We start from the raw sequence: 27,955 nt of genomic DNA on the forward strand, positions 1-27,955 counted from the left end.
GCCCTGTAATGTGTCCCCCCCGGCCCCCGTAGCCCTGTGATGTGTCCCCCCCCATCCCCCGGACCCCGTAGCCCTGTGATGTGTCCCCCCCCCCATCCCCCGGACCCTATATCCCTGTGATGTGTGTTCCCCCCCCCCCCGGACCCCATAGCCCTGTGATGTGTGTGCACCCCCCCCGGACCCCATAGCCCTGTGATGTGTGTGCCCCCCCCCCCCCCGGACCCCATAGCCCTGTGATGTGTCCCCCCCGCACCCCATACCCTGTGAGATGCTCTGACCCCTAATACCTCCCACCCCAGGACTGATTGTTATCCACTTGACCAGTCAGGGGTTGTAATGTTATGGCTGATCGCTGGATGTCCGCTTGGACTCTTTATCTTTTTGTTTTTACTTTTTCCGTCATGTAGGGTCTTTGTAGTGGCGGAATATGTAAAACCAGAGACCGACAGTGCAAATACATCTGGGGAGACAGTAAGTAGACGCCATTTCTTTTTCTTATTAAAGGGACAGTTGACCAAACATTATTTTCATTCAAATCAACTGGTGCCAGAAAGTGCCAGAGATTTTAATTTACTTCTTACTGCAGTCTTCCAGTACTTATCAGCTGCTGTATGTCCTGCAGGAAGTGGTGTAATATCTCCAGTCTGACACAATGCTCTCTGCTGCCACCTCTGTCCATGTCAGGAACTGTGCAGAGCAGGAGAGGTTTTCTATGGGGATTTGCTGCTTCACTGGACAGTTCCTGACATGGACAGAGGTGGCAGCAGAGAGCACAGTGTCAGACTGGGGAGAATACACCACTTCCTGCAGGACACACAGTAGCTGATAAGTACTGGAAGACTGGAGATTTTTACAAAGAAGTAAATTACAAGTCTCTGGCACTTTCGGGCAGCCGCTGATTTCCTTGAATTGCCCTGTGTTATGTTTCAGGAGCGGCAGCTGCTGACAGATATTGCTATGATAAGCTGAATATAGAAGGCACCGAGAAAGGCAACTGCGGCCGCAATAAGGACACCTGGATACAATGCAGCAAACAGTAAGGAGGGACCTCCCATATATCAGTATAAGCGTCTGCTACTCCTCCTCCTTGGTATTACTGCTACAGGGGGGCGGGTCTCTACACACTCTGACATTGTCCAATCAGTGCCAGACTGTGAGGACACACCCCCTTCTGAGAAGAGGAAAGGTAACGCCCAGTTGTCACTTCCTTCATGCGCCGTCACCATTGTCTTCTCATTTCTTGCTTTGCCTTCCTCTCTGTCTTTCAGGGACGTTCTCTGCGGTTATCTTTTGTGCACCAACATTTCAGGGGTGCCAAGACTCGGGGAGCTGGTGGACTCAATTACAACCTCATTTATCCAAAATCAGGGGAAATTCTTAAACTGCAGGTAAACAGCCTGGCTGAGAGTAGCGGCCTCCTGCACTGACAGACTGCTGTGTGTGTATATATATATATGTGTGTGTGTGTGTATACATAGCAGCTGGACAGCCTCCATACAGAGAGGGGGAGCGGGAGCGCCAGGCTGCCCATATATATATATATATATATATATAGATATATATAGCAGCCAGACAGCCTCCATACAGAGAGGGGGACCAGGAGCACCAGGCTGCCTATATATATATATATATATATATATATATATATAGCAGCTGGACAGCCTCCATACAGAAAGGGGGAGCGGGAGCGCCAGGCTGCCCATGGGCAGGAGTCCTCTCATCCTGTCTTTATCTTCTCAGCGGTGGACACGTAAAGCTGGACGAGGAAACTGACCTGGGATATGTAGAGGATGGCACACCGTGCGGAGAGCAGATGATGTGCCTGGATCATAGATGTCTCCCGGTGGACCCCTTTAATTTCAGTTCTTGCCTCGGCAGCACAAAAAAGATCTGCTCTGGGCATGGAGTAAGTAGGAGCCCAGAACACACAGGCTATGTGTATAACTACTATATACTGTGTATTTATATATATATATATATATATATATATATATATATATATATATATATATATATATTTCTGTGTATGTGTGTGTATAACTACTATATACTGTGTATTTATATGTATATATATATATATATATATATATATATATATATATATATATTTCTGTGTATGTGTGTGTGTATAACTACTATATACTGTGTATATATATGTGTATGTGTGTGTATAACTACTATATATGTGTGTGTGTGTGTAACTACTATATACTGTATATATATATATTTATATATGTGTGTGTGTATAACTACTATATACTGTATATATATATTTATGTGTGTGTGTGTATAACTACTTTATACTGTATATATATATATATATATATATATATATGTATAACTACTATATACTGTATATATATATATATTTATGTGTGTGTGTATAACTACTATATACTGTATATATATATTTATGTGTGTGTGTGTATAACTACTATATACTGTATATATATTTATGTGTGTTTGTGTATAACTACTATATACTGTATATACTGTATATGTGTATGTGTCTGTGTATAACTACTATATACTGTATATATATATTTATGTGTGTGTATAACTACTATATACTGTATATATGCATGTGTGTGTATAGCTACTATATACTGTATATATATATATATTTATGTGTGTGTGTATAACTACTATATACTGTATATATATATATTTATGTGTGTGTGTGTGTATAACTACTATATACTGTATATATATATATTTATGTGTGTGTGTGTATAACTACTATATACTGTATATATATATATTTATGTGTGTGTGTGTATAACTACTATATACTGTATATATATATATTTATGTGTGTGTGTGTATAACTACTATATACTGTATATATATATATATATATATTTATGTGTATGTGTGTGTGTGTATACCTACTATATACTGTATATATATATGTGTGTGTGTATAACTACTATATACTATATATATATATATATGTGTGTGTGTGTGTATAACTACTATATACTGTATATATGTATGTGTGTGTGTGTGTGTGTATAACTACTATATACTGTATATATGTATGTGTGTGTATAGCTACTATATACTGTATATATATATATGTGTATGTGTGTATAACTACTATATACTATATATATATTTATGTGTATGTGTGTGTATACCTACTATATACTGTGTGTGTATATATATATATGTGTGTGTGTGTATGTATAACTACTATATACTATATATATATATATATATTTATGTGTATGTGTGTGTGTGTGTATACCTACTATATACTGTATATATATATTTATGTGTATATGTGTGTGTGTGTGTGTGTGTATACCTACTATATACTGTATACTATATACCTCCATCACACAGAAGCACAAAGGCAGACTTCTGAGATAGCTACTTAAAGGGTGGTCCTACCTCCCCCCTTCAGCTCGGGCCCACCACGTCCCGTTCTCACTTCCAGCTGCCGACCACCCGAGTCACTGCCCGGCCGACGCTCTCATGTTTTTATTAAACATTTTGCAGATTTGTAATATACTTTGCGTTTTAGTTCTTTTAAGATTTTTTTCCATTGGATAAAAATCAGTCCTGCACATGTGATGGACGCACAAGTGCCCCCCCCCCCCCCCCCCCCGCTTGTTACAGTAGTAGTGATGAGAGCCGCGGCTGTAAGAAACTTTGTAGTATATCTTATCAGAGAAAAATGCCCATTTCTCCTAATATCAGGCTCCTTTCCCTTCCCTAAACTTCACCCAGCAAAAATGGATCAATTCCTCTGGTTGGCTGAAGGAGAGATATCAGAGGGTTGTTGGTAATGGTGAATATTCCGAGCAGAGACTGGTTACACATGGCGGCCACAAGGGTCTGTTCTGGGTCCTATTCTTTTTAATATGTTTGTAAGTGACATAGGAGAAGGTTTGGTAGGTAAAGTTTGTCTGTTTGCTGACGACACAAAAGTGTGCAATAGGGTGGATATTCCTGGAGGTGTCAGTAATATGGAAAATGATTTAGCTTTGCTAGATACGTGGTCCAAACAGTGGAAATTGAAGTTCAACGTTTCCAAATGTAAAATAATGCACTTGGGGAGGAGGAATCCTCTATCCGAGTATCATATCGGCAGTACTGTGTTGGAAAAGACTTCAGAAGAGAAGGATTTAGGGGTAGTGATATCAGACAGCCTTAAAATGAGTCACCAGTGCAACCAGGCGGTGGGGAAAGCAAATCGTATGCTGGGGTGTATATATATATATATATATATATATATATATATATATATATAAAATGGTATGCTGGGGTGTATATATATATAATGGTATGGTGGGGTGTATAGCTAGAGGTATAACCAGTAGGAAGAGGGAGATTGTGATCCCGCTGTATAGAGCTCTGGTGAGGCCACATCTGGAATACTGTGTCCAGTTCTGGAGACCGCACCTAAAAAAGGACATTGATAAAATAGAACAGGTCCAAAGACGAGCTACAAAAATGGTGGAAGGTGTGAGGCATAAACCATATCAGGAAAGACTGAAGGATTTGAATCTGTATAGTCTGGAGGAAAGACGGGAAAGGGGGGACATGATTGAAACCTTTAAGTATGTTAAGGGACTAAATAAGGTTCAGGAGGGAAGTGTTTTTAGTAAAAAAATGAGCTCAAGAACAAGAGGACACAGTGAGAGGTTACTGGGGGAAAGATCAGAAGCAATGTAAGAAAATATTATTTTACTGAAAGAGTAGTAGATACCTGGAACAAACTTCCAGCAGAGGTGGTTGGTAAATCTACAATAACAGAATTTAAACACGCCTGGGATAGACATATATCTATCCTAAGATAATAAGGAAGAAAATACTAAAAGGGCGGACTAGATGGACCCAGTGGTCTTTTTCTGCCGACAATCTTCTATGTTTCTATGTTTCTTGTGAGAGAAGACAGGCTATTACCTGATTACAGATTACACTGCTCAGTGCAGCTCTGTAATGTCCTCTATGCTGGATTGACAGATTACACTGCTCAGTGCAGCTCTGTAATGTCTTCTATGGTGGATTGACACATTACACTGCTCAGTGCAGCTCTTTAATGTCCTCTATACGTGATTGACAGATTACACTGCTCAGTGCAGCTCTGTAATGTCCTCTATGCTGGATTGACTCATTACACTTCTCAGTGCAGTTCTGTAATGTCCTCTTTGCTGTATTGGCAGATTACCTCAGTGTCCTCTATGTTGTATCAATAGATTACACTGCTCAGTGCAGCTCTGTAATGTCCTATAGGCTGCTGCTTCTATAGTAGAGCAGGATCCCCTCGTGTGTGCGTGGGCAGTGTGTAGGAGGCATCATAGCAGCTGGTCTCCACATATCCGCCATGTAATGCTCTGATATAAAGCTGATGTAACATTTTTATCTCGTCCACTTGCAGATTTGTAGCAATGAACTGAAGTGCGTCTGTGATGAGGACTATAGCGGCGACGACTGCAGCACTTACTATCCTTTCCAGCAGAAAAGGGAAATAAAGCCCAATGACGGTCAGTATGTGCACGGCCCAGGTCCTCATTGTCCCATGTATATCCTGTTATATACTGTTATGTATGTTCTATCACCGCCATGTGATTATATATATATGTGTGTGTGTGTGTGTGTGATATATACATCGCCACCTCCCCAGCCTCTGATCTCACATCTGCTTCTCTTCCAGGAATTGTTAGTACAAACATTATCATAGGAGCCATTGCTGGTACCATGCTAGTGTTGGTCTTGGTGTTAGGAATTACAGCTTGGGGTTACAAGTAAGTGCCTGTGCTGCATGTAGCTTACATGTCCGTTCTTCTCTCATGGTGCGTTTACACAGACAGATTTATCTGACAGATCTTTGAAGCCAAAACCAGGAACAGACTATAAACAGGGATCAGGTCATAAAGGAAAGACTGGGATCTATCCTCTTTTCAAATCCATTCCTGGCTTTGGCTTCCAAAATCTGTCAGATAAATCTGTCTGTGTAAAGCACCCTAAGTATATCCTGACCACCTCCTATGTGATAAACCTTAGGGCGGCCATTACAGTCACCACAGATAGGGTGTATACCCCATTCAGCTTGGCTATAACTATGTAGGGGTAGAGAAACATGGCCGCTTTCTCCCAGCAACAGCGCCCCTCTTGTCTTCTGTGCCACATTCCTATAAGGCCAGGGCCACACAATGACTTTGGTCACATGACCGCAAGTCTCATCCTAGTCACATGACCAAAATATTTTGTGCAACTTGTCTGCTCTATCTCTATTACAGATATGACTGGGCTGTATACAAGTCCAGAGAAGTTGCATGCAAAAAAATCTGTTTTATGGGAAGAAAAATGAAACTTTACCTATCGAAATTTTAATTTCCTGGAGTCGGTAGACAGGACAATACATGGTTAATGGCGCCCTTGGTACAAGCAGGGTTAATCAGTAATAAATCAGTTAAGCACCTACGTATCCACCCTATAATGTGATCACCAGGAACCACTGGATTTATAATTTGGTTTTAAAATTTGGTTTTCCTGATTGTCCTACAACAGCACAAAGCACAGGAGGATAGATGAAGCCAACTAGAGCATAGTATTACCATAATTCCTCTAGTATTACCCTATTTTCTCTAGTATTACCATAATTTCTCTAGTATTACCATCATTCCTCTAGTATTACCATAATTCCTCTAGTATTACCCTATTTTCTCTAGTATTACCCTATTTTCTCTAGTAGTACCATAATTTCTCTAGTATTACCATAATTTCTCTAGTATTACCATTGATCCTCTAGTATTACTATAACTCCTCTAGTATTACCATAATTCATCTAGTATTACCATAATTTCTCTAGTATTACCATAACTCCTCTAGTATTACCATTGATCCTCTAGTATTACTATAACTCCTCTAGTATTACTATAATTCCTCTAGTATTACCATTGATCCTCTAGTATTACCATAACTCCTCTAGTATTACCATAATTCATCTAGTATTACCATAATTTCTCTAGTATTACCATCATTCCTCTAGTATTACAATAATTCCTCTAGTATTACCATAATTTCTCTAGTATTACCATTGATCCTCTAGTATTACTATAACTCCTCTAGTATTACCATAATTCCTCTAGTATTACCATTGATCCTCTAGTATTACCATTGATCCTCTAGTATTACCATAATTCATCTAGTATTACCATAATTCATCTATTATTACCATCATTCCTCTAGTATTACCATAACACCTCTAGTATTACCATAACACCTCTAGTATTACCATAACACCTCTAGTATTACCATAACTCCTCTAGTATTACCATAACTCCTCTAGTATTACCATAACACCTCTAGTATTACCATAACTCCTCTAGTATTACCATAACACCTCTAGTATTACCATAACACCTCTAGTATTATCATCATTCCTCTAGTATTACCATCATTCCTCTAGTATTACCATTATTTCTCTAGTATTACCATAATTCCTCTAGTAGTACCATCATTCCTCTAGTATTACCACTGATCCTCTAGTATTACCATCATTCCTCTAGTATTACCATAATTTCTCTAGTATTACCATAACTCCTCTAGTATTACCATTGATCCTCTAGTATTACTATAACTCCTCTAGTATTACCATAATTCCTCTAGTATTACCATTGATCCTCTAGTATTACCATAACTCCTCTAGTATTACCATAATTCATCTAGTATTACCATAATTTCTCTAGTATTACCATAATTCCTCTAGTATTACCATAATTTCTCTAGTATTACCATTGATCCTCTAGTATTACTATAACTCCTCTAGTATTACCATAATTCCTCTAGTATTACCATTGATCCTCTAGTATTACCATTGATCCTCTAGTATTACCATAATTCATCTATTATTACCATCATTCCTCTAGTATTACCATAACACCTCTAGTATTACCATAACACCTCTAGTATTACCATAACACCTCTAGTATTACCATAACTCCTCTAGTATTACCATAACTCCTCTAGTATTACCATAACACCTCTAGTATTACCATAACTCCTCTAGTATTACCATAACACCTCTAGTATTACCATAATTCCTCTAGTAGTACCATCATTCCTCTAGTATTACCACTGATCCTCTAGTATTACCATCATTCCTCTAGTATTACCATAACTCCTCTAGTATTACCATAATTCCTCTAGTATTACCATTATTTCTCTAGTATTACCATAATTCCTCTAGTATTACCATAATTCCTCTAGTAGTACCATCATTCCTCTAGTATTACCATAACTCCTCTAGTATTACCATAATTCCTCTAGTATTACCATAACTCCTCTAGTATTACCATAATTCCTCTAGTATTACCATTATTTCTCTAGTATTACCATAATTCCTCTAGTAGTACCATCATTCCTCTAGTATTACCATTGATCCTCTAGTATTACCATCATTCCTCTAGTATTACCATTATTTCTCTAGTATTACCATAACTCCTCTAGTATTACCATCATTCCTCTAGTATTACCATAACTCCTCTAGTATTACCATAACTCCTCTAGTATTACCATAATTCCTCTAGTATTACCATAATTCCTCTAGTATTACCATCATTCCTCTAGTATTACCATAACTCCTCTAGTATTACCATAACTCCTCTAGTATTACCATCATTCCTCTAGTATTACCATCATTCCTCTAGTATTACCCTAATTCATCTAGTATTACCACTGATCCTCTAGTATTACCACTGATCCTCTAGTATTACCATAATTCCTCTAGTATTACCATCATTCCTCTAGTATTACCATAATTCCTCTAGTATTACCATAATTTCTCTAGTATTACCATTGATCCTCTAGTATTACTATAACTCCTCTAGTATTACCATTGATCCTCTAGTATTACCATAATTCCTCTAGTATTCCATTGTTCCTCTAGTATTACCACTGATCCTCTAGTATTCCATAATTCCTCTAGTATTACCATAATTCCTCTAGTATTCCATCATTCCTCTAGTATTACCACAATTCCTCTAGTATTACCATAATTCCTTTAGTATTACCATAATTCCTCTAGTATTACCATAATTCCTCTAGTATTACCACAATTCCTCTAGTATTACCATAATTCCTTTAGTATTACCATAATTCCTCTAGTATTACCATCATTCCTCTAGTATTACCACAATTCTTCTAGTATTACCATAATTCCTTTAGTATTACCATAATTCCTCTAGTATTACCATTGTTCCTCTAGTAATAGCCATAATTCCTCTACTATTACTATAACTCCTCTAGTATTACCATAACTCCTCTAGTATTACCATAATTCATCTAGTATTACCATCATTCCTCTAGTATTACCATTGATCCTCTAGTATTACCATAATTCATCTAGTATTACCATTGTTCCTCTAGTATTACCATAACTCCTCTAGTATTACCATAATTCATCTAGTATTACCATTGATCCTCTAGTATTACTATAATTCATCTAGTATTACCATCATTCCTCTAGTATTACCATTGATCCTCTAGTATTACCATAACTCCTCTAGTATTACCATAACTCCTCTAGTATTACCATCATTCCTCTAGTATAACTATCATTCTTCTAGTATTACCATTATTCCTCTAGTATTACCATTATTTCTCTAGTATTACCATAATTCCTCTAGTATTACCATCATTCCTCTAGTATTACCATAACTCCTCTAGTATTACCATAACTCCTCTAGTATTACCATCATTCCTCTAGTATTACCATAATTCCTCTAGTATTACCATTATTTCTCTAGTATTACCATAATTCCTCTAGTAGTACCATAATTCCTCTAGTAGTACCATCATTCCTCTAGTAGTACCATAACTCCTCTAGTATTACCATAACTCCTCTAGTATTACCATAATTCCTCTAGAATTACCATAATTCCTCTAGTATTACCATAACTCCTCTAGTATTACCATAATTCCTCTAGTATTACCATTATTTCTCTAGTATTACCATTATTTCTCTAGTATGACCATTATTTCTCTAGTATGACCATTATTTCTCTAGTATTACCATAATTCCTCTAGTATTACCATAATTCCTCTAGTATTACCATAATTCCTCTAGTAGTACCATCATTCCTCTAGTATTACCATAATTCCTCTAGTATTGCCATCATTCCTCTGTTGTCCAGCTTGTAATAACTGACAGATATAGGCGGAAATGACTTCAGATTCATCCAATGGAACATAAACCAACTTGGCTTTAGAGGTAGCAGTGTGTTTTTTTTTCTCATAAAGAAACCGTCCAGGTAATAAAAATAGTCACCCAGGTCTCTAGGATACGGCTCCCAGTATGAAAGTGCTTGTAGATAACTGACACACTGGTTCCTGGTCTGGTGATTAGCTTTATAGAGAAGATACTTAAAGGGGAACTCAAGCAAAAAGATATTTTCCAAATCAACTGTTACCAGAAAGTTATACAGATGTGTAAATTACTTCTATATAAAAATAAAAGTCTCCCAGTACTTATCAGCTGCTGTATGTCCTACAGGAAGTGGTGTATTCTCTCCAGTCTGACACAGTGCTCTCTGCTGCCACCTCTGTCTATGTCAGAAACTTTCCAGAGCAGGAGAGGTTTTCTATGGGGATTAATCTGTCTCTTTTTGATTATCCTTGGGGCCTTAACCCCATGTTGTGCTGCTGTAGGACGGCCCGGAATGTAACTGCATATATTTAGTATTGCCTGAATGACCCCCGATGATCTGTAATCACCCTTTTATTTATTCCATTCAGTTAAATGGCACATATTAAAAAAAATAAAATAGCATCACTAAGTAGAGTACTAGGCTGAATCATTATGTGTAGATATTTCCCCCGGCCCCCGGGCAGCATCAGGGGTGGAGGAGGAAAAGCACTAGTGATGCTGGCTTTTTACTGTATTTTCATAGTATTTTTTATAGAATGTCTTAGTAGTTTTTGTTTCCTTTAGTCAGACATGATGTTTCAGTAATGATTTGTTTTTCCTTTGACATGAAAAGAAACTATCGGCGAGAGAGGTAAGTGCTGCCTGAGCATTGCACCACCTGCCATCACTCACACCACTTTACTGTTGTTTCCTTTCTTCATACTCTCCATTTCTGTGTCCCATACTCTTCCATGGTGATTGGTTCCTAATGTCCGTTCAGCCAGAGACGAGTAGTCATCCCCTGAGGCGTCTTCACCCATTTGTTTTTATTTTAGACAGATTTTGCTTCTCAGATCCTAGCGCTCATTTTAGGATACTTCTAACTATAAGATATACTGCACCGCCCTGTCACTGCTCCATCTCACCGTATGCAGCAGATGTAGCAGAGCTCAGATTGCTGGATGGGACAATATAAACTGCATGTGATAACTCCCCACTGCATGTCAACCCCATGGCAAGGGAAATGACAAACTCAGCTCTGCTACATCCCCTAAGCTGCTCCAGTTTATGACAGATCGTGGTCTAAAATTCACGTCTCAATGTTTGTCTGTAAGAAGTAGTAAAAGCTGTTCTATAAAGCCGTTTATGGTCAGACATTGTCTCCTTGTGCTTTGTGTATTACTATGATATGTACATGAGGACCTGCACCCCCGAGCTAACGGTAAATGTATCCCCATATGTATATATATCCCAGACAGCATGGCGGCACCCAGGTCCATGTATGACCTGTCCCCATATGTATATATATCCCAGACAGCTTGGCGGCACCCAGGTCCATGTATGGCCTATCCCCATATGTATATATATATATCCCAGACAGCTTGGCGGCACCCAGGTCCATGTATGACCTGTCCCCATATGTATATATATATATCCCAGACAGCATGGCGCCACCCAGGTCCATGTATCAGCTGTCCCCATATATATATATCCCAGACAGTATGGCAGCACCCAGGTCCATGTATCACCTGTCCCCATATGTATATATATATCCCAGACAGTATGGCGGCACCCAGGTCCATGTATGACCTGTCCCCATATGTATATATGCCAGACAGTATGGCAACACCCAGGTCCATGTATCAGCTGTCCCCATATATATATATATATATATATATATATATCTCACACAGTATGGCCGCACCCAGGTCCATGTATCAGCTATCCCCATATGTATATATATCCCAGACAGCATGGCGGCACCCAGGTCCATGTATCACCTATCCCCATATGTATATATATCCCAGACAGTATGGCAGCACCCAGGTACATGTATGACCTGTCCACATATGTATATATATCCCAGACAGTATGGCAGCACCCAGGTCCATGTATCAGCTGTCCCCATATGTATATATATATATCCCAGACAGTATGGCGGCACCCAGGCCCATGTATCACCTGTCCCCATATATATATATCCCAGACAGTATGACCGGACCCAGGCCCATGTATCACCTGTCCCCATATATATATATATATATCCCAGAAAGTATGACCGCACCCAGGCCCATGTATCACCTGTCCCCATATATATATCCCAGACAGTATGGCGGCACCCAGGCCCATGTATCACCTGTCCCCATATATATATATCCCAGACAGTATGACCGCACCCAGGCCCATGTATCACCTGTGGAAATACCCCTATAAATGTCTGTGGAGGGAATACCCCTATAAATATGGTTGGAATACCCCAATAAATATTGTGGGAATATCCATTTAAATATCTCTGGTGGGAATACCCCTATAAATGTTTATGGTGGGAATACCCCTATAAATATCTCTGATGGGAATACCCCTATAAATATCTCTGATGGGAATACCCCTATAAATATCTCTGATGGGAATACCCCTATAAATATTGTGGTAATACCCCTATAAATATTGTGGTAATACCCCTATAAATATGGTGGGAATACCCCTATAAATGGCTTCAATGAAGAAAATAGTGGCTCCCAGCTCCGTAAAAATATATAAACTTTATTGGACGTGCATCTTAAAAAAACAAACAAACAACTAATAAAAACATCAGCGCCGACCATGACTTAGAGGGTGAACCTCGCAACGCGTCAGCGCTGATGTTTTTAATAGTTGTTTGTTTTTTTAAGATTCACGTCCAATAAAGTTTATATATTTTTACGGAGCTGGGAGCCACTATTTTCTTCATTGAAGCCTACATACAGGAGACGGCCCGCAATACTGCTCAACGTGCTCCAAACTTGGGGATTTACAGCGGCACACATACACTGCATTTGGTGAGCTGACCTTCCTTTTGCTCATTTACCCCTATAAATGTCTATGGTGGGAATACCCCTGTGAATATGGTCGGACTACCCCTTTCAATATGGTGGGAATACCCCTATAAATATGGGGGGAATACCCTTATAAATGTCTATGGTGGAGTATATCACTTATAGTGTGTACTGAGCTAGGTGGGGGTTTCCTAAATCAGCCCCTGGCAGAAGAGTGAAAACCTCCTGCATAGCACACAAGCGCTGGGTGAGAAGGTGAAACAAACAGAACCCCCTCCTGGAAGCTCCATTAGTGTTATATATACATCTAGATACCACGGACCGTGAGTGTGTTAGGATAGGCGGTCACATAATTTAATATATTTCCACCTACCCAACAACATTCCCTTCTTATACCCATCAGGCCTCTTTGTAGTCCCATTCTGCAGACGTCCGTATGTATGTGCATATTGAGTATACTGTTATTTCGCCTTCCTGAGTTCGGTCAGTGTCTTCTATTCGGCTAGAGTCCATTCATATCCGCTGTCCGTGCCCGGGACGCCACGATGTGATGATGACTTGTGTCCCATAGCGTTCCACCATCCATGCCCCCCCTCCCCCTCTGAACTAATGCTTTTCTGTCTGTGTCGTTTCTATGTGCGTTTGTCTTGTTTTCTGACTTTACGATATCTATTATGCTTTAGACAAATACCCCAGGGAGATTATGTAAAAAAGGCTGGAGATGTCGACTCCTTTTATAGCGACTTGCCTCCCGGAGTCAGCTCAAACTCAGGATCTAGTTCTAAGAAGAGGTCTGCTATTCTGTCGCATTTTCAGATTTCTGCCTGTTCCATCCCACATTATTCCATTAGTCAGAACATTTCATTGTTTTGCAGAAGGTTTGATTCCTTTTTAATTATTTTCTTCTTTGTGGAATAAGTGATAAAGGAAATCCATTAGAACTTGACTTCAAAGGGGCCGTAGCTTTATTCCTATTGTTTAGGGGGGGGGGGGGGGGGGGGTGTCAGATGCCAAAATTTGATTGTTCCCTTTAAATTGCCCCTTTATGCCAGTAATCCCCAACCTGTTGCAAAACTACAACTTCCAGCATGTCTTGGAATGACATGCTGGGGGTTGTAGTTTTGCAGCAGCTGGAGGACCATCGGTTGGAGATATCTTGGCCTCATATTCAGGTTAGGTACTATCATTGCTCACTTGGGCCTGACCATCATCTTGCTCCTTTGAAGTCAAGGCAAACAATTGTTGTAAGTCTTATACTAAACTTGATTAACTGGTTGGATTCATCATTGCATGATACAATGACTCTCCCTACTTTCAATACATCTCTGTGGTTGACAACAGCTTGTGAATAAGATTAAAGGGGCACTCCAGCAAAAAACATTTTCATTCAAATCAGCTGTTTTTTAGAAAGTTATATAGATTTTTAATTTATTCTTCTATATAAAAATCTCCAGTCTTCCAGTACTTATCAGCTGCTGTATTTCCTTCAGGAAGTGGTGTGTTTTCTCCAGTCTGACACAGTGCTCTCTGCTGCCACCTCTGTCCATATCAGGAACTGTCCAGAGCAGCAGCAAATCCCCATAGAAAACCTCTCCTGCTCTGAACAGTTCCTGACATGGACAAAGGTGGCAGCAGAGAGCACTGTAGAATACACCACTTACTGCAGGACATACATCAGCTGATAAGTACTGGAAACCTGGAGATTCTTATATAGTGATAAATTACTAATCTATATAACTTTCTGAAACCAGTTGATTTGAAAGAAAAATATTTTAGTCAGAGTACCCCTTTAAGACTGGCACCCTAAATCAGTATAAAAGGCATGGAGGGGCCTAGCAGGTCCCTGTAGGCTTGGAATACTAGTTGCAATGCAAATTTGCAACAGGGCCCCCATCTATCACCTATCACTTATAGCATTAGTATTTTCACATTGGGCAGAAGGTCCTACTGGACCTTCTCACACCCCAAGAAAACCTATGTCCTGGCCACTTACCAGGCCCTGTCCTCTCCGGCCTTAGGAGAACATAGCTCCTTCCCCAGCTTTCTACTAGGCAGCGAGAGTCTTACATAAAGGTAAGTTTTTCTACATTTTCTTCACCTGCTTCTAGGTGTAGCGCCCCATTATAGTGTCCCACTACCCACTGCCATCATAGGGAGCTGCCAGGAGTTTGTTGATCGTCCAGGCTCTGACAACCTGCCAATGCTAAAAAACCTTCTGGCTTGGTTGAGCTTTGCTGAGAAGTCAGCAGAAGGAGTATGAATATTTTGCACATTGCTAACCCCAGGAGAGCTGAGAGGGCACAGTACTCAGGCCATCACTTTAGGGCCCTATTACATGGAGCGATAATCTGAAAAATCAGGCCGATTCTGCAGATTTGTGCTACATGTTATATAAACAACCATCACCCGAGGACCCGATTATCGGCTGATCGCATCTTTTGCTCTTAACCTAAAATCATTGTCCGCCTACTGCGCATTGCTACATGTAATAGTGACACATGGCTACATGTCCCGATATTTGGTATCTTCCTGTTCTGCAGAACCAGCCCCTAAAATAAGAGGCCATGGCCAGTGATTGGCTGAGCGGCCTGTCACTTCAGAGACCGACTCGGAAGTTCTCGTGGCTGTGGGCAGAAGCCTGAAATTCAGTCCTTGCTACATGATCGTTGAGTCATGTAATAGGCTGAATAAAGCGCTGATCTAGCAAGTTTACATTACTGATCGAGACATGTACTACAGCCCTTAATCCCTTACTTTTGTAAATCTGTGATGGTCTGAGCACCTGGACCCCACCAGTCTAAACTTCTGACATGTGAAATATTTTTTGAAACTTTAGGGACTGGACTTCTTACACTTCTTTCTGCCTCTAGAGGGGGAGTATGAAGTGTCCCGGTCATTAAAAAAAAAACAAAAAAACCTTTGACCAGTCATAAAGACATATCGAAAGTTTTGATTAATTGTGGTCCAGGTACTGAGACCTCCCCCCAGATTTCTAGAATGAGTGGGAAGAAGCACGCAGCTCTGCACATCTCTCCCTGTAGCCCTATAGGAGATCCATGGAGCCCATCTACTGTAGCAAGAAAAGAGACAGGGAAAAGAGCACTTAGCTCATTGTAGCAATCAAGGGAGGTCTCAGCACCCAGACCCTGACCCATCAAAGCTTAACATATCAAAAGCTTAAGAACAACCAATATGCATTTTTAAGGCAGCCTGGTGGTCATTGCATATAGAGCTGGCTCAGGAGCTAAGCGCACGCTATATAGTTTTATATGGAGTTATGAATGGGAGATGTTCCAAATTTGCCCTACAATCTTTTACAGGCTGTGTGTGTGTGGGGGGGGGGGGAGTTAATACTAGAGAGTTCTAGGAAGCCCTGTCCTGTCCTTTTCCATCTCTTCTGGGGTTAGAATCAGCTCCATTTTTGCCCATAGGTCGGCTCTGACATTGAAGTGTAGCACTTTGCATTTGAATACATATGTAAAAAAAAAAAAAGCTAAGACCTAGGAAATTCCCTTTAAGGTGGTGGTAGCTCATCTCCCTGTTCCTGTCTAGATCATCACAGGTATTCAGTCTCGTTTTCCGTTGTCATTAATCTGACACTTTCCTCCATGTTGTTTGTCCAGCACTACAGACACATCCTCGCTTTACTGCAGCTGGAGGATTCAGTTGCGTCTGTTCTCTTCCTAGGTCCAATGGTCTGTCCCACTCGTGGAGCGAAAGGATCCCGGACACTAAACACAGCTCCGACGTTTGTGAGAACGGACGGCCAAGAAGTAACTCCTGGCAAGGTAAGTATGGCTCCGCAAATCCAACAATGGATGGTTAGAAACCTTTCCTATAAGTCCTGCATCAGTGTCCTGGCAATGTCAGGGATCCCAGCATGACAGTATTGGCACAGATTTACTGATGTGTTTCGGAAAGAAATTTGGCTGAAAAGGTGCTGCTCGGGACTTTTCTCCACATTTATTCTGCATTTTAGACACTTTTCCACCACTTTCAGACACTGAGAAAATGGGGCGTGGCCTACTGTGCACCAAGACACGCCCCTGAGTCTGGCCGAGAATTCTGGCAGACTTCAAGCTAAGTCATAGGTCGTGGAAACTTTGCACCAAAAAACTAGACAGTCTTTAAGTGCAACAAATTTATCAAACAGCCTGATCCGATACATTTACAGTCTGTCTAGTCTAAGTTTACACTTAGACAGGTTTAATAAATGTGGCCCATTGTATTTTACTATCTTACAGGTAACATAAGCAGCAGCAAGAAAAAACTAAGAGGGAAGAGATTCAGACCACGGTCAAACTCTACTGAGTGAGTATAGCTGCTAGGCCTCAAGCCTTGGAGAGTCTATGGGGCTTCAAGTGAACGTCCACTCGTCCGCACACCATCTCTTTATTTTCATCTAGGTCAGACATTCTTTGCAGAATAATTTTTTCTTATATTATTATAGTATCAGAGCTCAGTCTTTTCCGATTCAGGGCTAAATGCAAAGATGATTGTTGCACATGGCCGCCATAAGGGGGAGCTAGGGAGCTTTCTGCATACAGTCTTGGCATTCAGCTCTGTAATAAATCAGTATGCAGTGAGCTCCCTCTAGTGGCGGCTTTGTGCAGCCTGGATGCTTTCATCTTATACCTATGCAAATGATCTGGAGCTTTGTATGATGGAACAGAGCTCTGACCGCTATAAAGAAGATGTAATAATCATTGCAGAATGTGAGGCCTAAAAATAACTTGGTGGTAAAAGATGGATGTTCACTTTTGGCTTTTCAGCCATTCCTGATCTACAAATCGCACAACTTCCTGCCAGTAGCTGAATCCTGGCTTATATGTGAAGATCTGGGCAACCTCAGGAAAATACAATGTTTCATTGCCCTTCATGCATGCGGGTCACCTGACAGTCACTGATGTGTTATGCCGTGCGATGCAAGGACAAGAAAGTGTATTGCACCCCATCTGTGGTCTGTGTCACCATAGGCAGAGTACAGGCTGCTGTCAGTGGCAGCCCACAGTCAGCGACAGGCCATCCCGATGCTTCTCTCCCTTCTTACCAGATCCCTTCTGCTTATTCTTATACTGAACGATGGAAATTCTGGTATTTTTTGCCATCAGTCCGGACAGAATCCAGAACTGGTGCATAGAAAGTGTATAAGTTAGTATATGGTACTATTCATAACACTACACTGGTCTCCGTATCATAGTGGCATCACTATGCACCTAGCCTGTCAGTGCGTGCAGCGGGGCTGGTATTGCCTCTCATATAGGGGGTTGATATTATTAGAATACTAGAGGGTTAGAGCATGGAATATATTGGGGATAAGTGAATATATATCATTGAACAACACTTAGGGTTTTTTTAATTTAAATAGGTTAAAAATGTAAGTTGCAGAGTATTTTGGGTCTCGAAGGAGTCTTTCTATCTCATATTTATAGGATCGGTGAAGGTCTGACCACCAGGACCCCCACAGTCTCATGAATGTAATACAAAGTGCTCACCACACTCAATGTATTCTTAATGGGGGGGCACCAAACGTTTCCGAGCCCTGGACTCATAGAGGAGCACAGTGCACATCATTCATTCTAGATACAGTTGTATCCCTGTACCCAGGGTCCTGTGTGTCGGACCCCCCGCCCCACCATCAGCTTGGACAGGGAATAACAACTTGAGATAGGAAGACCCCTTTATACGGACCGGTCAACTTTTGAGTCTAATTTGTTAAACAGTCGTCAGTGATTTATTATAACCGACATATCTAGAGAGAGAACATGATGTGACGTATAGAGAACATGATGTGACGTATAGAGAACATGATGTGACGTATAGAGAACATGATGTGACGTATAGAGAACATGATGTGACGTATAGAGGACATGATGTGACGTATAGAGAACACGATGTGACGTATAGAGAACACGATGTGACGTATAGAGAACACGCTGGGACGTATAGAGAACATGATGTGACGTATAGAGAACATGATGTGACGTATAGAGAACATGATGTGACGTATAGAGAACACGATGTGACGTATAGAGGACACGATGTGACGTATAGAGAACATGATGTGACGTATAGAGGACATGATGTGACGTATAGAGAACACGCTGGGACGTATAGAGAACACGATGTGACGTATAGAGAACACGATGTGACGTATAGAGAACACGATGTGACGTATAGAGAACATGATGTGACGTATAGAGAACACGATGTGACGTATAGAGAACATGATGTGACGTATAGAGAACATGATGTGACGTATAGAGAACATGATGTGACGTATAGAGAACATGATGTGACGTATAGAGAACATGATGTGACGTATAGAGAACATGATGTGACGTATAGAGAACATGATGTGACGTATAGAGAACACGATGTGACGTATAGAGGACACGATGTGACGTATAGAGGACATGATGTGACGTATAGAGGACATGATGTGACGTATAGAGAACATGATGTGACGTATAGAGAACATGATGTGACGTAAAGAGAACATGATGTGACGTATAGAGAACATGATGTGACGTAAAGAGAACATGATGTGACGTATAGAGGACATGATGTGACGTATAGAGAACACGCTGGGACGTATAGAGAACACGATGTGACGTATAGAGAACATGATGTGACGTATAGAGAACACGCTGGGATGTGACGTATAGAGAACATGATGTGACGTATAGAGAACATGATGTGACGTATAGAGAACACGCTGGGATGTGACGTATAGAGAACACGATGTGACGTATAGAGAACACGATGTGACGTATAGAGAACACGATGTGACGTATAGAGAACATGATGTGACGTATAGAGAACACGATGTGACGTATAGAGAACATGATGTGACGTATAGAGAACATGATGTGACGTATAGAGAACACGCTGGGATGTGACGTATAGAGAACATGATGTGACGTATAGAGAACACGCTGGGACGTATAGAGAACACGATGTGACGTATAGAGAACATGATGTGACGTATAGAGAACACGCTGGGATGTGACGTATAGAGAACATGATGTGACGTATAGAGAACACGCTGGGACGTATAGAGAACACGATGTGACGTATAGAGGACACGATGTGACGTATAGAGGACACGATGTGACGTATAGAGGACACGATGTGACGTATAGAGGACATGATGTGACGTATAGAGAACACGATGTGACGTATAGAAAACACGATGTGACGTATAGAGAACACGATGTGACGTATAGAAAACACGATGTAACGTATAGAGAACACGATGTGACGTATAGAGAACACGATGTGACGTATAGAGGACACGATGTGACGTATAGAGGACACGATGTGACGTATAGAGGACACGATGTGACGTATAGAGGACACGATGTGACGTATAGAGGACACGATGTGACGTATAGAGGACACGATGTGACGTATAGAGGACACGATGTGACGTATAGAGGACACGATGTGACGTATAGAGGACACGATGTGACGTATAGAGGACACGATGTGACGTATAGAGGACACGATGTGACGTATAGAAAACACGATGTGACGTATAGAGGACACGATGTGACGATAGAGGACACGATGTAACATATAGAGGACACAATGTAACGTATAGAGGACACAATGTAACATATAGAGGACAAAATGTAACATATAGAGGACACAATGTAACATATAGAGGACACAATGTAACATATAGAGGACACAATGTAACATATAGAGGACATAATGTAACATATAGAGGACACAATGACAAATAGAGGACACAATGTAACATATAGAGCAGTGCTTCTCAAACTTTTTCTTCTGGAGCCCCAACAGACAAAATGATGCCTGGGCCTCACCAGACTGACCAAGAGCATGCTGGGGCCTCACCAGACTGACCAAGAGCATGCTGGGGCCTCACCAGACTGACCAAGAGCATGCTGGGGCCTCACCAGACTGACCAAGAGCATGCTGGGGCCTCACCAGACTGACCAAGAGCATGCTGGGGCCTCACCAGACTGACCAAGAGCATGCTGGGGCCTCACCAGACTGACCAAGAGCATGCTGGGGCCTCACCATCTATGGTATGGTAGTATACCCTCTATTTGTCTCCTAATCTCTGTTTAACATAAAATGAGACAATAATGTTCCTAAAGCAGAGATTGTTGGAGTCAGGGAAAGGATTATGCAGTTTATGGTCACTTTTGTGAGAACTGCCTCCTAAGCTGGACCTCGCCAACAACTAGGGGGCGCCTCACAGTTTGAGAAGCTCTGATATAGAGGACACAATGTAACATAGAGGACATATATAGAGGACACACAAAATGAACAACCAAATGAAGAGATGTCAGGCAGTAACTCTCCCTGGATGTCAGATTTTGTTGTCTATCAAAACTGATACATTGTAGCAAAATCAGCACAGGATAGAGGTCCTTGCTGCCCATGTCTTATATGGCTACACATTACTCTATATGTATATGGTATGTATATAGGGGGCTGGCAGGACATATGGCTACACATTACTCTATATGTATATGGTATGTATATAGGGGGCTGGCAGGACATATGGCTACACATTACTCTATATGTATATGGTATGTATATAGGGGGCTGGCAGGACATATGGCTACACACCACTCTATATGTATATGGTATGTATATAGGGGGCTGGCAGGACATATGGCTACACACCACTCTATATGTATATGGTATGTATATAGGGGGCTGGCAGGACATATGGCTACACACCACTCTATATGTATATGGTATGTATATAGGGGGCTGGCAGGACATATGGCTACACACCACTCTATATGTATATGGATATGGTATGTATATAGGGGGCTGACAGAACATATGGCTACACACCACGGTATATGTATATAGGGGGCTGGCAGAACATATGGCTACACACCACTCTATATGTATATGGATATGGTATGTATATAGGGGGCTGGCAGGACATATGGCTACACACCACTCTATATGTATATGGTATGTATATAGGGGGCTGGCAGGACATATGGCTACACACCACACTATATGTATATGGATATGGTATGTATATAGGGGGCTGGCAGAACATATGGCTACACACCACTCTATATGTATATGGATATGGTATGTATATAGGGGGCTGACAGAACATATGGCTACACACCACTCTATATGTATATGATATGTATATAGGGGCTGGCAGACATCACTCTATATGTATATGGTATGTATATAGGGGGCTGACAGAACATATGGCTACACACCACGGTATATGTACCGATCTCGCCCTGTGTAATAGTTATCGGTTGGTGGATGAGCATACACTACTGCTGATCCTCTGCTGATCGCTTTGTTCTGACCTGTCATAAAAAACATTGATCACCAGCCACACATATTCCTAGGATTCATTGCTGATGGATGGTCGATGGTGCCCTCCTCCCATGATAGTCATAGGTCTGCTAACCCAGCACTGATACCTAGCCTAGCCCTGTAGCCGACACACTGACCTCCCTGTAGCCATGACCTGCTGACCTCCCTGTAGCTGTGGCCCACTGACCTCCCAGTAGCCGGCCTGCTGACCTCCCTGTAGCTGTGACCCACTGACCTCCCTGTAGCCGGCCTGCTGACCTCCCTGTAGCTGTGGCCCACTGACCTCCCTGTAGGCGGCCCGCTGACCTCCCTGTAGCCGGCCTGCTGACCTCCCTGTAGCTGTGGCCCACTGACCTCCCTGTAGCCGGCCTGCTGACCTCCCTCTAGCTGTGGCTTGCTGACCTCTCTGTAGCTGACACTCTACAGAGCTGACCTCCCAGTAGCCGACTTGCTGACCTCCTGGTACCCATGGCCCGCTGACCTCCCTGTAGCCATGGCCCGCTGACCTCCCTGTAGCCATGGACCGCTGACCTCCCTGTAGCCATGGACCGCTGACCTCCCTGTAGCCGGCCCGCTGACCTCCCTGTAGCCGGCTGGCTGACCTCCCTGTAGCCATGGCCTCCTGACCTCCCTGTAGCCGTGGCCTGCTGACCACCCTATAGCCGGCCTGCTGACCTCCCTGTAGCCGGCCTGCTGACCACCCTATAGCCGGCCCGCTGACCTCCCTGTAGCCGGCCTGCTGACCTCCCTCTAGCTGTGGCTTGCTGACCACCCTGTAGCTGTGGCCCACTGACCTCCCTGTAGGTGGCCCGCTGACCTCCCTGTAGGCGGCCCGCTGACCTCTCTGTAGCTGACACTCTACAGAGCTGACCTCCCAGTAGCCGACTTGCTGACCTCCTGGTACCCATGGCCCGCTGACCTCCCTGTAGCCGGCCGGCTGACCTCCCTATAGCCATGGCCTCCTGACCTCCCTGTAGCCGTGGCCTGCTGACCTCCCTGTAGCCGGCACGCTGACCTCCCTGTAGCCGCTATGCTGACCTCCCTGTAGCCGTGGCCTCCTGACCTCCATGTAGCCGGCACGCTGACTTCCCTGTAGCTGTGGCCTCCTGACCTCCCTGTAGCCGGCACGCTGACCGACCTGTAGCTGCTTACCTCCCTGTATCCATTTCCTTCTGACCTCCCTGTAACCGTGGCCCCCTGACCTCCCTGTAACCGCGGCCTCCTGACCTCCCTGTTCCCCGTAAACTCCCTGTAGCCGCGGCCTCCTGACCTTCCTGTAGCCGTGGCCTCCTGACCTCCCTGTAGCCGTGGCCTCCTGACCTCCCTGTATCCGTGGCACCCTGACCTCCCTGTAGCCGCGGCCTCCTGACCTCCCTGTATCCGCGGCCTCCTGACCTCCCTGTATCCGTGGCCTCCTGACCTCCCTGTACCCACAGCCTCTTGACCTCCCTGTAGCCGGCACACTGACCTCCCTGTATCCGTGGCCTCCTGACCTCCCTGTAGCCGGCACACTGACCTCCCTGTATCCGTGGCCTCCTGACCTCCCTGTATGCGTGGCCTCCTGACCTCCCTGTAGCCGGCCCACTAACCTCCCTGTAGCCGCGGCCTCCTGACCTCCCTGTATCCGTGGCCTCCTGACCTCCCTGTAGCCGTGGCCTCCTGACCTCCCTGTATGCGTGGCCTCCTGACCTCCCTGTAGCCGGCCCACTAACCTCCCTGTAGCCGCGGCCTCCTGACCTCCCTGTATCCGCGGCCTCCTGACCTCCCTGTATCCGTGGCCTCCTGACCTCCCTGTACCCACAGCCTCTTGACCTCCCTGTAGCCGGCACACTGACCTCCCTGTATCCGTGGCCTCCTGACCTCCCTGTAGCCGGCACACTGACCTCCCTGTATCCGTGGCCTCCTGACCTCCCTGTATGCGTGGCCTCCTGACCTCCCTGTAGCCGGCCCACTAACCTCCCTGTAGCCGCGGCCTCCTGACCTCCCTGTATCCGTGGCCTCCTGACCTCCCTGTAGCCGTGGCCTCCTGACCTCCCTGTATGCGTGGCCTCCTGACCTCCCTGTAGCCGGCCCACTAACCTCCCTGTAGCCGCGGCCTCCTGACCTCCCTGTATCCGTGGCCTCCTGACCTCCCTGTAGCCGTCACACTGACCTCCCTGTATCCGTGGCCTCCTGACCTCCCTGTATGCGTGGCCTCCTGACCTCCCTGTAGCCGGCCCACTAACCTCCCTGTAGCCGCGGCCTCCTGACCTCCCTGTAGCCGCGGCCTCCTGACCTCCCTGTAGCCGTGGCCTCCTGACCTCCCTGTATGCGTGGCCTCCTGACCTCCCTGTAGCCGCGGCCTCCTGACCTCCCTGTATGCGTGGCCTCCTGACCTCCCTGTAGCCGCGGCCTCCTGACCTCCCTGTAGCCGCGGCCTCCTGACCTCTCCCTTTCTTCCCATTCTCACCCCTCTCTCTCTGTGCTTGTCTTGTATTTTCAGTATATTCTGCTTTCTCTCTTCTCCTCTTCCTCCTGTCACTTTCTGCAGGTATTTTAACCCTTGGTACAAAAGAGAACATTATGTAGCTATATGGGTAGAAGATGTGAATAAAAACACAGACGGACCCTATATTAGGTATTACGCACCCAGCACTTTATTACCCTGCGGTATATGGCTATGGTGGAGCTTGGCATATATACATACCTACATACAGTATGCATCTACGGCTCTGCTGTACATGTATACGCTTGTCTGCCTATGTATATATCTGGTGGTGTGAGTGTATACACCTGATTGTCTTAAAGGAGAAATCAATCCCCTCAAATGAAAAATGTCCATCGGTCATGGAGCTGTGGGTGTAGATGATTAAAGGTGATGTCCATCCAAATACATGTCAGAGGGGAAGGAGATCACAATGTGAGCAGGTAGATATCAGGGGACTAAAGGGGGAGGCCGAATGTAGAGAATCTCTGTGCTAGAAGCTTAGGGGAGGCCGGAAGGATCACAATATACAGCTAACATAACCAAGGAGTCCACCTTTATTATGTGCTTTAGGCCGTATTCACACTGTGTTTAACATATATATTTTATGCATACACCAATGCAATTGTGTGCCATCCCGGAGCAGGCAGACAGCGGGAATCAGAAGCCGATAGTTTAGGTTCATACAAACCTAAACCTCGTCCGGTTCGCTCATCTCTTATCACCACCCCTGATGATTTCTTAAAAAAATGTTTTGTGGCAGTGGCGCTTTTTTTAGACTGTCTGTACTATATCTACACGTTGTAAGAGTCATACAGCACCTGATGAGCGCAACTGGAGCAGCTGGAGTCTGATCTTTTGGCATTTGAATACCGATGGCTGAAGAAGTTGGATGCCGCCCTAGTTAGTCCTGGTGGATACAGCCATAGGCTGTAGGCTGTATCCATGTTTTTCCAGGACTCCCTAGGGCGGCATCTAACTTCTCCAGCCACCAGTGTGTGCTCATCTCTAATCTGCAGCAGCTTCTGGATCCACCACTCTATCTTCACCAATGTCTTAAATCTACAGATGTGTCCACTCTCATCTTATCATTAAACTGAATATATGAGAAAATTCCTTCCCTTAACTTATCTAAGGGAAAGGTGAGGCTGGACACATCTGCAGCAATGAGCTTGTGGATAGTGATGTGGATCCCTTAATGTCTCAGGTGAGGGGGCATCTATAGTTAGTAGTATTTGGTTGGACATCACCTTTACTTCTATATATCCCTGCTGCCAACCTACCCAGCTCCTCATACTCTATAGAGGTTGGCACATCAAGCGATCACTGGTGCGTCACACAAGGTAGAAACAACCACGACGACATAGTAACTAAGAAACAAAAAGTAACTTAAAGCTTCCTGATCCGCCCAGGATCCCTGCGGAGTCCACGCCCCACAGAGATTTTTTTCGTTTGGGGATGTATTTTTCTTTCAGTAGATGACAATTCATCTGGCTCAGGAGTCATGGGGGGAAGTTTATCAAAAATAGAAGGAAAGAATGGAGGAGCTGCCCCAGTAACCAGTCCCAGTCCTCTCCCTAACTGGCATCCTGATTGGTTGCCATAAGCAGCCTCCTGATTGGTTGCCATAAGCAGCGCCTTGATTGGTTGCCACAAGCAGCATCCTAATTGGTTGCCACAAGCAGTGTCCTGATTGGTGGCCATAAGCAGCTCCCTGATTGGTTGCCATAAGGAGCCTCCTGATTGGTTGCCATAAGCAGCCTCCTGATTGGTTGCCATAAGCAGCTCCCTGATTGGTTGCCATAAGCAGCATCCTGATTGGTTGCCACAAGCAGCGCCTCCTCTTTTCCTGTGCGTTAGTTTTGATACCTCCTCCCATGCGTTTCCTGCTTCTTTGTGGGTTTGGCTTTGTACTCTAGATCTAGCGCTCCATGTCGTGTCACTGACGCTATGGTGCATGCCACCCGTCACCATTAATAGCTGTGGATTCTTGGGGCAGCAGACATCTCATACTAATGGCATGTTCTTCCTGGAGGAACCATCATCCACCTCACTGCAATGTCCACTGGTCCGGAAGCATGGCATGAGATTTCTAGAAGGATCCGGGAATCCAATCACCAAGGCCTAGGTGTGAATGTATATAGTTACATTGTACATGGTGGTCTCCGACCTGTGGACCCTCCTCTGGTGATGGAGATGGAACAGGCTCCTTCATTCCCCAGTGTTCTAGGTTGGAGTCTTTGGTGTTAGATAAACATGTACAAGGATGAGGAACCTTCAGCTGTAACAACTACCACTCCCATCATGCCCCGACAGTCAAAGCTTTGATGGGATAGTAGTTTTGCAGCAGCCGGGAGCGCAGGTTCCCCCATCCCTGGACTATAACTAAGGGCCCCTAATGACCGTGTGGAATCTTTGATGGGATGGGACTTATAAGGACCGTGGATCATAGATCGGCCTCAATATGTTTCTGCTATACGTCTAAGTCCTTCCTGACAGTTATTAAAGGGGAACTCTGGTGAAAATCTTTTTCTTTCATATCATCCAGTTTCAGTTAGTTATATAGATTAGTAATTTACTTTCATTGAAAAATCTCCAGTCTTCCAGTACTTATCAGCTGCTGTATGTCCTGCAGGAAGTGGTGTATTCTCTCCAGTCTGACACAGTGCTCTCTGCTGCCACCTCTGTCCATGTCAGGAACTGTCCAGAGCAGCAGCAAATCCCCATAGAAAACCTCTCCTGCTCTGGACAGTTCCTGACATGGACAGAGGTGGCAGCAGAGAGCACTGTGTCAGACTGGAGAGAATACACCACTTCCTGCAGGACATACAGCAGCTGATAAGTACTGGATATTTTTAAATAGAAATAAATTACAAATCTATATAACTTTCTGGCACCAGTTTATTTGGAAGAAAAAAAATTTCACCGGAGTACACCTTTAAGGATCTATATAATCTGGAAGAAAGAAGGAAA

At 43.4% G+C, this 27,955-nt stretch overlaps 1 protein-coding gene across 9 annotated transcripts in view; it reads left to right on the forward strand.

Annotated features, from left to right (window-relative positions):
• The window catches only part of ADAM22 (ADAM metallopeptidase domain 22), a 175,290-nt gene that overhangs the window by 139,944 nt on the left and 7,391 nt on the right, over positions 1–27,955 (forward strand). For 6 of the 9 annotated variants that reach the window (XM_069959507.1, XM_069959503.1, XM_069959505.1 and 3 more), the window contains 10 exons: positions 408–471; positions 931–1,036; positions 1,269–1,388; positions 1,741–1,906; positions 5,390–5,495; positions 5,666–5,756; positions 10,995–11,012; positions 13,860–14,054; positions 16,864–16,964; positions 17,421–17,487. In XM_069959507.1, the coding sequence (XP_069815608.1) occupies positions 408–471; positions 931–1,036; positions 1,269–1,388; positions 1,741–1,906; positions 5,390–5,495; positions 5,666–5,756; positions 10,995–11,012; positions 13,860–14,054; positions 16,864–16,964; positions 17,421–17,487 (1,034 nt within the window). The remainder of the gene's footprint in view (positions 1–407; positions 472–930; positions 1,037–1,268; positions 1,389–1,740; positions 1,907–5,389; positions 5,496–5,665; positions 5,757–10,994; positions 11,013–13,859; positions 14,055–16,863; positions 16,965–17,420; positions 17,488–27,955) is intronic. The other 3 variants (XM_069959504.1, XM_069959511.1, XM_069959508.1) reach the window with 2 other exon arrangements.

The sequence above is a fragment of the Dendropsophus ebraccatus genome, chromosome 2 (genome assembly GCF_027789765.1).
Source record: "Dendropsophus ebraccatus isolate aDenEbr1 chromosome 2, aDenEbr1.pat, whole genome shotgun sequence".
Classification (NCBI taxonomy): Eukaryota; Metazoa; Chordata; class Amphibia; order Anura; family Hylidae; genus Dendropsophus; species Dendropsophus ebraccatus.